Genomic DNA, 14150 nt, shown 5'->3' with positions numbered 1-14150 from the left:
CAGCTCCTAAAAACATCCACCCCCGCTGGCGCTGGGAGCGGGGCAGGCAGCCAAAGCTCCACCAGGAGCCAGGGCAGGTGGCTGGGGCAGTGCCCAAGGTCACCCGGTCCCCGCCACAAGGAGCCCTCCTCTCCATCCTCCACCGCCACAGGACGAGGCCGTTAACCCCCCCACTCCACCCCGCCCCAGCCCCACCAAGAGACAGAGCCTGTTTGCCCTGATAGAAGTTTTATTACAGAATTTTAATGGCACTGCAGGAGTAAGATTGTTAGAGCCCTAAAACCCAGCCTGAAAAATAGACATTTTCCACCTCATGTTAACCCCCTCCACCGCGGGGCTGGTTGGAAAGCAGGAAACTAGTTTCTCTTCAGTATGAAAATATATGTGTTGCTAAATGAAAAAAATATACAGTTAGAAGAGTTACTGGCTTGCAAGCTGCTTGCCTGGGGTTTAAACCTCTACCAGCTCCTGGGTGTGGGACTAAGGGGTTGTTCCCGTGTAAAAGAGGAAGAGGTATAGTGGATATATATATTAAAAAAACCAAACCAAAACAAAAATACCCCCAAAAGAACCAAACAAAAAAACCAAAAAAGGCAAAGTTCAGGTTTGCTCGTTTGCTCCATCCAATTAAGAAATGGCCTTAGCTTCAGGTAGGAATGCTTCCCAGTACTTCACCAGCTGTGGAGAGAGGAGAGAGGGAAGGTCAGGAACACACCAGCACTCTCCACTTCAACCTTAGGCATTTTTGGTGTGGGGGGAAGGGGTACAAGCCCATCTGCAGGGCACAGCCCCCTAAAAATGGACATTGAGGGGGAGGCAATGCTTAGATTTTGCTCTGCTCCAGCTCATCAGAGTTCTTCCTCCCCTAAGGTGAAGGTTTATCCCTCCCTGGGGTGGGGGTTCACATTCATGTTGCTGAGCCTGGAGGGGAACCCACAGCCAGGGTTGGGGCTACTCACCTGCTGCTGAGAATTTAGTAACGTCTCCAGGTATTTGGTGACGTGGTTTCTAAAGTCCTTGGATTTCTCTTTCTGCAAGAGATGGGCATGGGAGTGAGCACGAGGCTGAACAAACCACCAAAACCCCCCAGCTTTTGCAAGGGGAAAGAGAAACCACCTCCTGGGGCCCCACAAAGAGATCACCACAAGAGCCTGAGATGCAGAGGCTGAAGCTCCCCTGATGGCTCTGAGGACCTTTGTCCACCCACTTTCAGGCTGAAGAAGAGAGATGGCTGGACCAGGCTAGAGAAGCCAGAAGATACCCTCTCTGTCCACAGCAGCCTTGCCCCCACTGCTCACGTGTCCAGACTGACAAACCTTGCCTCAACCACCATGCTGGGGGCCAGGCCAGGAGCCAAGGTGACCCTTGGCTAGCCCAGGCTGGCTCTCCCAGCCAAGGCACAGAGACCAACCTGCTGGAGGGGTTTTACACCAGGGGCTGGGCACAACATACCTCAAACCGTATCACTTCCTTGCGGATGACGGCAGAAATCCGTTCAAAGTCCCTCTCATACCACCTCACGCGTGACTCCCACTGCAGAGAGAGGAAGCATGGCTGTTCCCAGGGGAGCTGGAGAAGCTCTGGACCTCCTCTCCAATTGCTTCCATAGCCACAATTGTCTGTGCAAAGCCCGGCACTTCTGGACCTCACCACCACAGCAAGCCGCATCCCCTGCCTGCTGCAATCTCAGCAAGGAAGCCACAAGTGGTGGGACCATGAGCAGGCCCTCCTGCAGCTCCTGTAGCTTCCTGAGGGCCTTGCTCAAGGCTGGCTCATCCCATGGTCCCCATCCTGGCAACAGAAACCTACTCCTTCACCTCCAAAGGTCCCCCTCTCTCCAGAGGTCCCCCCCTCTTTCCAAAGGTCCCCTCACTGCTCTGGCAGAGGACAGAGGGAAGGAGCTGAGCAGAGACCTTGGCACTCCTCGTTCCCTACCTCCGAGATCTCCTCTTTGGCCTGCTGCAGCTTGTCGGGTTTGTTGGACCAGAGCAGCCTGGCCTCCATCTCCCTCTTCTTCTGCAGCATGGCCTGGGCATCCTGCCACCGCTGCCAGGTCTTCATGCGCTGGTCAAAGGCTCCCTGGAAGGAAGAGGCTCTCCTTTGCCTCTGCTACCACACCAGAAGCAGCTGCAAGGAGCTCTGCTGACAGTGACAACCGCATCCTAGGCAAGTGGGACATCGACTAATGACAGAGCTGCTTCATCAGTGAGGTCCTGGGCCCACCTTGGTGTAAACAAAGATGAACCAGAACATGGATTTGCTCTACTAGTGAAGGAACCTGGTGCAACATCAACCAGCTCATACTTCTGGAGCAGCTTTGGGGCTTCACTCTGTCCAGCACAGCCTAGGCTCCAAGATTTGACAGGACAAATATCAGAAAAGCCCCAGCTACATGTCCAGCTCAGTGCAAGCCTGGGACAGGCCTGAGGCCACCTATGGAAGCAGCAGCATCCCACGCCTGTCCCTGAGCCCTGCTGCCTGCATGTTTCAGTCCAGCCATAGAGTGGAGACAGTGCAAGCATCCCTTGCCCGTCCCACACTGGATCTCCACCACGAGCTCTCGCTGGCCACAGTGTGATCCTGCATCAGCCTGTGAGCACCCATCAGATGGCCACATGGTTTTGGCAGGCCTGCAAATCATCACCCCAAGCAAAGAAGACTCCAGTAGGCTTTTGAACGCATCCAGACAGATCATAGGGAAGAGCTAGAAGAGCAGAAAGTGGTGTCTGATAGCCTGGTCAGAAGGACAAAGCAGCCAATAGACAGGTCAGGTCTGAGGCAACACTGGGGCTCCTTTCCAGAACACCCCAGGTGAGTTTGATTACCTCCAACCCTATCAGAGATCTTGGTCCTGCTTTGGAGCCCAAACCAAACCTCCAGGTACAGATACAAGAAGGTTTGTTCCTTCTCACCAGGCCTTGCTCTGGCCTCTGTAGCCTCCAAAGATAACTGCTCCAGGGTAGGACATGCTTGGGGCAGGAGCCTGCCAGACTCCCAGTTCACCTGGGACTGGTTTGTCTCAGGCCCCTTCTGCCTCCACCAGGCCATCTGTGTGGACTTGAAGATTCAAGTTCTTCCAGAGCAGGCACTTGGTACATCTCTTCGCAACATCCAGGTCATGGTTACCATCTTACAGTAGCCACAGCCCCCACCTCTGTAAGGGCTGAGGCCACTTACAAGTTCCACATCCTCTCTGGAGAAGAGCAGCACAGCCATGCCTCACTCATTTACCCCACTTTTCCAGCCTAACTGCTCCAACATGTGCACAGTTGGGCAAGCAGCAAGTTCACTCTGCCTGAAGAGATCTCAGAAGATCTCTGTGCTTGAGCTTCAAGGATCAGCTACCTCCTGGCACACCAAAGCCTAAAATGGTGCTTGCCCCAGGGGAGAGCTTACCCTTACAACTGAGAGGAGGCGGATGTAGTCTCCCAGGAGCTCGGCCAGGAGGAAGAAGTCACTGTTAGCCTGTTCCTGGTGCAGCTGCTCGATCTTCTCTTCCACCTCAGCCAGCTGGGACAGTGCCCGGGACAGGGCCGTGTTGTCCTCCGAGCTCCCCAGCATGGCCAAGCTCTTTGCAAACTGGGCTGTGTTCAATGCTAGCTCTAGTGAAGGGATAAAGAGAGTCAGCCAGGGGCCTCCCACCACCAGGTGCTCAGCCAGAGAACCCCCAGACAGGAGTTCATGGCAAGGAGCTGCTTTCATGCAGCCCCAGGAGGCGGCAGCTGGAAGAGCCAGCGGTGTCCCGGAATGAGCCAGTGGCTCCCAGAGCACCCTGGGGGCTGGACAACTCCAGCCAGTGAGGAGGAGGGAAGCAGCAAAGGAGGCGGACAGGCACAGCTTTGCAGAAGTCAGCCAAAGCCTGCAGAGGAAGGAGAACATCTCTGCTTCATACCAGGGAACAGCAAGGAATTAGCAGCAAAGTCAGCTGAGGTCCTGCAGGACACCAGCTCACCTCAGCACCCACACCCTAAGCCCATAGTGCTGGGATAGAAGAGGTGGGATTACCATTTCACTTCTGTCTTTCCCATGAGGAAAAGACTCAGAGTCCTCTGCAGCAAAGGACCGCTGCATCTTCTGCCCAGTGCTTCTGAGGACACCTGCACAGTGGTGGTGACCTCTGACTGGGCACCACACAAAGCTCAGCTGCTACAGATCAAGTGGTACAGAGCTCCTCACCTTTCCTGTGGTTCACCAATGTTTCCACGACAGCGTGCAATTTCCGCAGCCGCTGGTCCTCACACTCCACCTCTTGCAGCTTCTCCTCAAACCACTGAAATGGGGAAACCCAGGGCTGATCCCCCCCAAAGGACACCATTGTGGGGCTTTCCTTGCATTTAAGGGTTGGATTTCAGGATCTTCTCCAACCCTAAATGATTCTGTGATTCTATCTTGCACCCACCACTTGAGCTGGGGAGAGCATGAGGACAAGGACAGCCCAGATATGCCCAATTCTGCTTACTATGTCTGATTCATTCATCTTGATGGTCATTTTACTGACAGCATCTGTAGCTTTGTTGAACATCTTCAGTATTCCCGCTCCGCTCAGGGCCTGGGTGCTGACTGCTCTTGGTAGCTATAAAGAAATAGAAAAATTGTCTTCTCCAGGAGATATAAGCAGCTCAGAAAGCAGCCACCACAGGGGCATTCTTCTCCCATCTTTGGGCCCCTTGATAGCAGGGTTTCTGCTCACAGCTACAGCGAACGATTAGCCTGACCCCCCCCTCACCTCCTAACAGTGGGCTAAGACTCCTGTCATAGATTTCAGACAGCAAAGCCCACCTATGCTCCCTCTGTGTTCCTCACCATGATGTGAGCAAGCTAGGTCAGAGCTCAGAATGAACCTACAGCACTTAGACAAGCGCTGACACACAGAGAAGTGTCCTGTTCTTGTCATCACTCATTAAGAGCTCTTAAAGGGTTCTGCTGCTTCTCACTGAGCTTTGAAGCCCCATGCTCGGGTACCGTTTTCTTCTGCACTTCCAAAGTACTTGTAGCTACCTCGTTTCACCCCACTGACCTCCTCCTTTTCCAAGAACTCCCTGACATCAGGGTCCTGCAGCATGGTTGGGTGGCTGACCACTCTCCGGAGGTACCTGTGTAGAGGAAGGCACCAAGAGTTACTCTGGTTGCAGCACACCCAGCTCCTCCAACCCATCTCAGTGAGCTGCAACATGCTCCTTTCTGCCTCGGAAACAGCAGCTTAGGGGCTGGAAGTCAGACCCAGCAATAGTCCTGCCTCCCTATAGACCCTAGTGAGACCAGCCTGCAAGACCAACCTTAAGTTAATACTTGCTACAGCAAGAAAGTCACTTGATACATCAAGTGACTGAGATGCAGCATTACATCTTGGACAATGACACTTTTAAACAGACCTTTCAGAGGCTGAAGCTGGAAGGGAACAGCCCTCCAGTGCTGGCTGCATGTAGCAGAGCAAAGGCCACCTGCAGCTGTGTAGTCAGGGTGCAAGTCAGACAGAGATCAAGTGGTTTCTCACCTGATCTACACCCTTCATGCTAAGAAACACCAATATTTTGGGATTCCTAAAATAGCTCAGCTCTCTCCCTGCCACATCAGTGGAGTTTGGCCAGATTTGAACCAAACACCAGCAGGGGCTTATGAAGCAGGAGACAGTTCTACAGCATTCAAGTGACACTGTAGCTGCAACACTTGGGCAGCCTCCAGGTTTGTTGCAAATCCAGAAGCAGGAGCTTTTCCCACCCAAGGAGGAAAGAGCACCTCTCCGAGTGGCTGTTGGGGCCCGTACCTCTCCAGTGCAGCCCGTCTCTTTTCTAGGAACTCTGCAGAGGAGGAATCTTCTTTCCCAACTTTCACTTTGGTCATTCCTAGCACAGAAGGAAGATGCAATTAGTGAGCAGGTTCAGACTCAACATACAAGGTAATGTGGTTTGGTACAGACTGTCAGCGTGAAGGTAGAGAAGAGGCATTTTACAACATGAATCAGGCTCTGCATCTTGGAAATGGAGCCACTCAGAATATTAAAATCTGCTTATGCCTAACCTCCAGCAGCAGGTGATATCCAGAAAAGAGGCAGAGCAATGTAGGGAGAGACTGGAAGGGCTGCAGGTCTGGACACATCAGCAATGCAGAGACAGGGCAGAGGATGAGGGTTTACTCTACATAAAGCACATGCAGAGGCATCTGCCAACTTAAAAAAGGCTTTAAGCCCAGACCTCCAAGTATGGATCCCAAGTTTCACCTGTGTCACTGAAACCAGATTATGTTGGCCTCCCAGGGCTGTTCTGCAGCACCCCTCACAGCTTTGAGACTGCAGGGAAGGAACCTGAGAATTCTCAAACTCCCTCGGGCACAAAGTTTACCATCAAAGGATCATCCCCAGTGCTCTGCACCTCCACCACTCACCTATCAGACTCTTCTCAGGCGGAGGAGGAACGATGAACCCATTTTGGGCATGCTTCTCCGACAGCTTCTCATAGAGACCCAGAAAGTCACTGAACCTCCTTTTCACCGAGAACTGCTGGCTCCTGAACATTGGCATGCTTGTCTAGGGAGGGGGGAGGAAAGGAGACTCAGACTGGACTGATCCCTACATGCTATCTGCTGTCACTTCTAGGGATAAAGTAGGACAGCTCGAGATCTGCAAGACCTGAGGAATTAGCAGAGCAAGCCTCTGCCTAGGTTTTCAGTGACTTCCCTTCTAACAGTTCTCCCTGGACCCAGCAGCAGTATTAATGCCAGTAAATACCAGAGCAGCTGGTACTGCTTGGTAAGCCCTGCCCCTAAAGCTTAATCCCATCATCCCTGCTCCCCAGGGGAACAGCGACTGCTCTGACTTTATCACTTTAAAATACAGGCAACATCAGTGGCCTTTGGCTGTTTGCAGAGCAGGAATGGAGGCTGACAGGTCCCCTATCCCCCCCTTCACACCCCATCTGCTTCCAACTGCTGCATGGACACTCAGGAGCATTTTGCAGAGCTCAGAGCAGCAGTACAAAACTCCAAGCAGGGCAAGCAGCTGCAGAATGTTCAATTTTTTGCCACTAGCCCAGGAAGGTCCTGACCTCAAAGTATGGCTGCAGCCCTACAGCAAGAGCTGAGTTCAGGTCAGCTTAATCAGATTCGACCTCAGGCACAGAACCATTAGCAACAACCCCCAGTGCCTGGGGCTCTCCCTGACAGATGTCATTCCTGCTGCTCACTCCAATGCTGAGTACCACTCATATCAGCCAGGACTGCAAAGAGGGAACTGACCAGAAAAAAAACCAAAACCAATAAAATAGAAGCCAGCCTCCTCTCAAACAGGCCAGGCTCTATTTCACAGCTAGGTTCATCCTTTGATCTGGAGGGGCGGATTTTAACTCCTGAATCCAAGTACTAAGGCATTCAGACCTCCTGTCTATTTAGGTTACCACTGACTCAGCTCAGAAGGGACAGTCCATCTCTCTTCAAGAGCAGAAAAATCATGAGAGACGTACCTGGGTTGACACTTTGTATGCTACGTACGCGTTCATGCCATCCCCTGCAGAGAAGAGAAACACAGCACTAGAGTGTCACAAGATCAGCACTTTCCAGTGTCACCTGATGGCAAATCACAAGGCTCCTGCAATCCCTCAGCCTTTGCCTGCTTCAGCAATTCCCATCTTTGATCTGACAGAGCCTCAAACCTTCACACAGAACTGCAGGGACCTTGCTGCAGGGCTCTGGGAATCTGTCCCCACAGGGCATTTCCGAGCTGACTCCTTAACCCTCCTTTAGCTTCCCAGGGACTGACACAGAGCTGCACAAGTTCCTCTGACACCTGCAGAGAGAAACCCTCTTGCTTCTCAGTTTGAAGCCAGAGCTGTTTCCCTGACATGCACAGTTGCCAGGGAAAGTGCCAGAGCGTACCCACAGTTTTAGGTTTAAAGCAGTTTTCTGCTTTACACAGGCTTTACACAGGCTACTGCTGCCTGTCTAGGGAGGGTCTAGAGCCTAAGTCCCAAATGCCAACCTCTGCTACCAAACATTCTGGTTCCCTGTCCCCAAAACCTGCTCCTGGTTCCCTGCCTATCAGGTCCCTGACCTTCCAGGACCTGCTACTGACTTGCTCACTTCCAACTGAAGTGGTTTTGCTTTGCTGACCTTCATTTCCTCAAGATGTTGGGAAAAATAAATCTTATAAAGGTTACTGTGGTATCAAGTTTGTGCTTGCAGGGACAGCTCCAAAGTTGGAGCTGTGTGGCATGTGGAGGTGACAGGTACCTGCAGTGCCCACGCCAAGCCCCGCTCACCTGACAGCACTTCCCCACGCAGCAGAACGGGACATGAACTCACCAACTTTCTCTGGGTCACTCACTCCTACAGTCAGCTCAAATTTGTCCTCCTGTTCCTCTTCTTCCAGCTGTTTGGAGTAAGTACATGAGGACAGCAAGTTAAAAGTAGGAAGCCAGGCTTCAATCCACCCCAAAGCAACGTTTCAAACATCACAGGGAGCCTGTGATGCTGCCAGGCACCTCTGGCACCTCAGCCTGGCCAAAGCCATTCTTTAAAGCCCTTGAGCTTCTCACTTGTGCCCAGGACCCTCAACTGGATTTGTCTTTACTACACTCTGCTCTGCACAGGCTGATGTACAAAGTGCCCAGCTCCAAGGGGAAACTCAGTAGCTCCCTCTGGGCTCTCTTCCATCATGATTTAGGTTCTCACCTGAAGCAGCACAAGATACACAACTGACACAGAGGGTGAGTTGTGCTGTGTGGTCACACGGGAATGTTTTGAGAATAAAAGTGCATCCTGGCAACCCCCTTTCAGCTGCAGCAGTCCCAGGCTTGAGATATGAACCAGGGCATCCAATACAGCAATCACATTTGCTTCATTTGAGATGCACATTTACAACTAAGTAAGCAGACAGGTTCCTGCCAATCAGTCCCAGACAGCAGGGCAAGATGGAAAGCTCAGAGCAATCCTCACCTCCTCATAGCTCTGTGGATGGTTTTTAGAAGAACTTGCAGCTACCTCTAAGGAGGGGACAGGATTGGACGTTTTGGCCAGTTCCTTCTTCTGGTTGTTTTGCGTGCTGTCCAGAGACAACTCGACAGTGGCATCTGTCAAGAGAAGTTGGCCAAGGTTAGCCTCTCTGCTTTGGGCTTCCAGGAAAGTTATTTCAACATTGTCAGAGAGGTTCAGGGGATCTAGGGAGGAACAACAGCTTAATTAGCAAAAAAAACCAACAAAAAAACAAAAAGATCCCCAAACCCCCTAGGGAGGACTCCTGTGGAAGAGCACGACTTAACGCATCTTCACCGCAGTAAGAGCATTTGATCAATCCTGCTGGAGAACATTAAGTTAATGCAATGAAATTGTTATTCTAGAAGGAGCCAGGCGTGGTATTCCCCCCTTGGTATGGGCTCCAGGAGCTGCAAAGTAGAACAGCTAAAGCCAAGGTGGATTTTACATGGCACAGAGGGCAGCCTGGAAGGTAGGCACCTTCCCAGTAAGCTTCTCCACCCAGAAGAAATTAAACCCTCCGTTTGCTAGCAGATGCCTCCAGGACTGAATCCCTGCCAGAGGTGTCCCCCCATGCCAGGGCTGGGGAAGGTCTGACCCTCCTTGTTTTCCCCTGCTGAGGGGTGTCACATTTTAGCACCGTCCTTGTTTTGACTAGAGATGCTTCCTCCACCTGCATGGAGAGGAGAAGATAAGAGAACAGAAGTCTTTTAACCCTGGGAAGACACTTGCCACTCTACAGTTTAAGACAAGGAACTAAAACAAATCCTGTTTTTAAGCTTCTTCAGCTTCCCATCAGTTAATCCTGCCACATGATTATGTGAGAGATCTGGAGGAGGCTACTCTGACCTTCCCAAAAACACCATCAGACCTCAGTGCTTCCAGAGTAGACTGGAGCATGAGTTTGAGATAAGGACCTGGCATAGCCCAGAAATATCATGCTTGAAAGCAAATCACTCCAAGCTTAGAGTTCAGAAAGGCTCAGCAAACACCCAGCAAGACACAGACTCACCAGCAAATAAGTCCTGTTCGTCGTGCTCTCCCTGAACCCCATTCTCTTTGGAGGTGCTGCTCACAGGAAGAGATTCCCTTTTTGGTGTGGCAGGCTTGCTCTGAGAAAGAATTAAAAGCACGTAAAGAAGAGGTCAGTTACACCAAGGAACAGAGGCTGGAGGACCACACACTACATCAGGGTGAGTGGGCAGCACCAGTGAGTTGAGCACCCTGTGACAGGACACCCCTTGGGAAAGCCAGGATGGCACTGCTGGCAGCAGGGACACGTGGCCATTTGCTTGCCTGAAGGCAGGACAGCAGGACCCACAGCAGCTTAACTTGTGCAGATTAAACCCCCTCCAGGAGCTGAGCTGCCCTTCGCCGGGGGGGTGGGCTTCAAGGTAGCAGCTGGCTTCCAAGTGGTGCTTGAGGAGCTCCAGGACTCAGCAGAGTCACCCTGCCCCTCCTTACACCCCCCTGGCACCAGAGCCAAGGCTGCCACGGTCAGACCGAAGCCCCCCCAGGCTCTTGGCATTCTGCAAAACTCTGCTGGCACACCACGACCCAAAGTCCACTCCCTACGTACTGCTTGGCTAGGAGAAACCAGCCCCAGGGCCAGGCCTTAGAACACAGCTGACACTGTCACAGCTTGGGCACGCAGCTTGGCCGGTGGGGCCTGTCCCAGTGAGCAGGAGCAGGCTGGGGGGATGAGGGGAGATCTGGCCCCAGAGGGTGCACCCCGACCAGCACACCCCAGAGCTGCCTCTGCACCCCAGCCCAGGCCACAGCCCCTCGTTCTGCAGGAGGTCTGCCAGGCCAGAACAGACAGACAGAGCCATTCTTGAACATCTCAGCAGAGAACACAAGAGGTCTTTGACAGCCCATCAATGGAGTGCTATCAGCAGCACCACCTCCCACCCAAGGGGCTCCTTGGCCGCTTCCAGCACAGAAACACTGCCGGTTCCCGCTGCTCCTGGAGGGGCAAAGCAGCCCTAAGACAGCTCCTCGATGGGGTGGGCTCAGGTTTTGGATATGCAAAACATCAACATCATTGGATGGGTGAGATCTCCTCTGTTATAGTGTGGGTTTCTCCCAGCTTAGTGTGACAGGAGTGACACTTGCCAGTGGTGGAGTGGGGAGCAGAGAAACCCTGACCAAACATCACACCCGAGCTGACTCCCCTCAGCATCCTCCAGGCTGACCTCCAGCTGGTGACCGTGCCAATAAGGGGGCTGTGACTGCCACAGGGACCTTCACTATGGATATCTGTAGGTCTCATTTGGATCCCCTGCTCCTGCAGGAGCTATTCAAGCTGGTAAAGAAAACACCACTGTGCTGGGCTCCAGAGTTTCTATAACACATCCTTTCTGCATCTGAGAGCTGGGAGACCATCCACTTTTCTGCTGTTTGCCTTAAATTTAGTTTCTAAGACTCCAAAAGCACCACACCCTGTTCCTACTTCTCCATCTGCTGCTACAGCAGAATCAGAGCCTCTTTTAGATTGTGCCATGACAACAACCACCATCTGAGACCCAACTGGGCTGCTGCAAGGCAGGCAGAAGCTCTTCAGGTCCCCCAGAGCCAGCCCAACACCTTCTACCTTGGGTCTGGAGAGCCAGCACCTGGGGGCATTCCTAGGGGGGCTGCCACATTGACCCTTGTCAACAGACAGACTCAGTCCAGCTCTGGTTGTGTTTGCATCTGACCCAAAAGCTTCCTGAGTAGCAGTTTCATGATGGCAAAGCACTTATGGGCCACCTGAGCCCAGGCTATGGGGCAGATCTGTCACCCTCCCACCTCCCTGGCTTCACAGAGTGTTTTGCTGATGCTCAAGGACAGGCAGACAAGCAGAGCCAGCAGCTCACCCAGAAGAGCCAAGTGCTGGTTATGACAGTTGCTCCCAACAACAACATTAAGCACCTGATAAGCTGCTTTGGCTTAGCAGACTCCTGTTCCAGCAGGGGATGCTTTGTTTGCATGAAAGCTGGTGAGAACTGGCACTCCTGTTTTGGGAAGCTGCCACTGCCACAGAGCAGCAGGACACCTCCCACATCTCCTAGTTCCTCAACAGAAAAAAAGGTCCTGAGAAGTTCAAGACCATCACTGTGCCCTGGTGCTGGCCAGAGGTACCAGCACCTTCCTCTTGCCAGGCCAGGATTGCGCTTTCCCACACAGTTCTCAAAACACACAGCCCTGGTGCTCCCTTCTGTGCAGACAAACATCAGAGTTTTGTCCTTCCAAGCCACCACAGGGCAGAACCCACCTGCATCTCCCCACCCGTGCCTTGCTCCCTGCTGCTAAGCCACCACCAGAAAACAACACGGCTCAAGGACACAGGGGCTCAGGAGACTCCTCCAGAAGCTGGGCAGAGACAGCTCCAGCTTCATGTTGGTGGCAGGAGAGCCTTGGCTGGGCACTGTCTGCTCCTCAAGGCCACACAGCCCAGGGAAAACAGTGGGGTTGGGAAACAGCAGACAGAAGGTTCCCAGAGAGTTTCCTGCCACAGACACACACTCCTCCTGGACAAACCCTGGGCAAGGCAGGCAGAGGCCACGGGTCAGCACCACCAACCTCAGCTGGCAAAGCTTAAGAAAACCAACGTGGGACCTGCAGCACCCCTGCAACCTGCCAGCCAGAGCAGAGCCCCAGGCTCAATGGAGACACCCAGCCTGAGGCCAGTAGCCAACTGGGGAGGGACTCAGCCTGGGGACTCACCATCTGGTGGCTGAACTCCCCTCTTGGATGCAGGTCACTGACAGGAGCCAACAACAGCACAGTTAATGAGAGCAGATACCAAAAAGCTTCAACAGCCAGGAGACCGTGAGAAGCTGAAACCCTTCACCACTCCCAGCTCCAGCAGGGAACCTGTGCAGCACCACAGTGACCTGGTTTTCTGAATAAGTCCCACACCAAAACCTCCTAGAGCCTCCTGTAGCCAACTGCACCAGTACAAGGCAAGGGAGGTCACCAAAGCGCTGGTGAGCCTCCTCACCATAAGCAGAGGACATCAGGTGCCACCTGTCACCTCGGCCCTGCTGCACAGCCCCCATCACCCCACTGAAGGCACCGAGCACCATTGCCAGAGCACCCTGGATGTTGAACAGACAAAAGCTGACACTACGGGAAGCAGAACGTGGCTTTTCCCTGTGAAGTCTCACAAGCTCAACCAAAACGCTGAGCAAAGGCCACCAGCTGGGCAGAAGCCGTCCCACAGCTGAAGGAGACCCCCGGGCCCCACTCCCTGACCCCCAGCACCCACCGGGCCCCTGCACTACACCCCCCGACTGCACTACCCCTAACCGCCCCCCCAGGTGCTCTTGAAGATGCCAGGCTCTCTGCAGGGACAAGAGCTCGGCAGCATCTCCCCCTCCCCTTGTACCTTGGGCAGGAAGGTGGGAGGGAACGTGGGGGAGTTCGGGGGACACTTGAGAGGGGTCGCCGCCCCCCCCCTTTTTTTTTTTAAGCCAATCCAGAGGACGCCTGACTGCTGCTTGGGCAGTCCCTCAGAGAGGGACCCATCGGCGGGGACACCACTGGGCCGCTCGTCCCTCACAGCTCCTCCCCACCGCCGCCCGGGGCCGGGCCTACCCCCGGGCGCTCCCCTCCCGCCCTCCTCCCCTGCCCGTTCTCACGGTGCCGGTGAAGATGTCCTCTCCCTCCGTGTCGCTGTCGGCCGTCCCCACCCCATCGCTGTCGCCGCCATGGGGCTCGGGGAAGGGCGGGGGGAGGCGCTGAACGGGAGAGGGGGAGCGGGAGCCTCCGCCCGACGCCATGGCCGCGCCGCCGCTTCCGCCTGCAGCAGCCGCGCCGGAAACCGGGGCGGGCGGCCTCCGGGTTGGGCGGTTCCTCATCACGCCCCGCCCCCGTACACCCCCGGCAGCCAATCAGCGCCGCCGTGCTCCTCCTCTGGCAGGCGTCCCTCCGTCCCTATGGAAACGGCCACGAGCCCGCCGGGGAGCGGGCGGGGGGAGCTGCCGGGATGAACCAAGGCGGCGGCCGAGAGGGAGGGTCAGGCGCCCCCCCCCCGCAAGGGGTCAGTGGTGGAGCCCGGGCCTGACCCCAGCAGCCACGGAGCTCCCCACACCCCTCACACCCTGAGCTGGGTGGCTGCTTGAGGGGTTCCGGGAGGAACACTCCTGTAAAACACCTCAGTCCTTCCCTGTCCCCATTTCTGATTATTCCTCTCCTAAAAATCC

General features: G+C 54.2%; 1 protein-coding gene across 1 annotated transcript; it reads right to left on the bottom strand.

Moving 5' to 3' along the window:
* Window positions 1-220: 220 nt before the first annotated feature.
* Window positions 221-13807, bottom strand: SNX1 (sorting nexin 1). Its single transcript, XM_030457297.1, has 15 exons — window positions 13587-13807; window positions 9974-10073; window positions 8926-9059; window positions 8293-8359; window positions 7455-7498; window positions 6382-6523; window positions 5765-5843; window positions 5018-5093; window positions 4460-4573; window positions 4177-4270; window positions 3397-3602; window positions 1936-2079; window positions 1453-1533; window positions 960-1031; window positions 221-678 (listed from the first exon to the last, which is right to left on the bottom strand). Exons 1-15 carry the CDS (start codon window positions 13803-13805, stop codon window positions 628-630), a joined length of 1623 nt encoding a protein of 540 aa, XP_030313157.1. The 5' UTR covers window positions 13806-13807; the 3' UTR covers window positions 221-627.
* Between the last annotated feature and the right edge of the window lie 343 nt (window positions 13808-14150).

This window comes from Calypte anna, chromosome 10, assembly GCF_003957555.1.
Source record: "Calypte anna isolate BGI_N300 chromosome 10, bCalAnn1_v1.p, whole genome shotgun sequence".
Classification (NCBI taxonomy): domain Eukaryota; kingdom Metazoa; phylum Chordata; class Aves; order Apodiformes; family Trochilidae; genus Calypte; species Calypte anna.
Note: the sequence above shows the minus strand (reverse complement) of the source record. Positions and strands in the feature narration are given on the sequence as shown.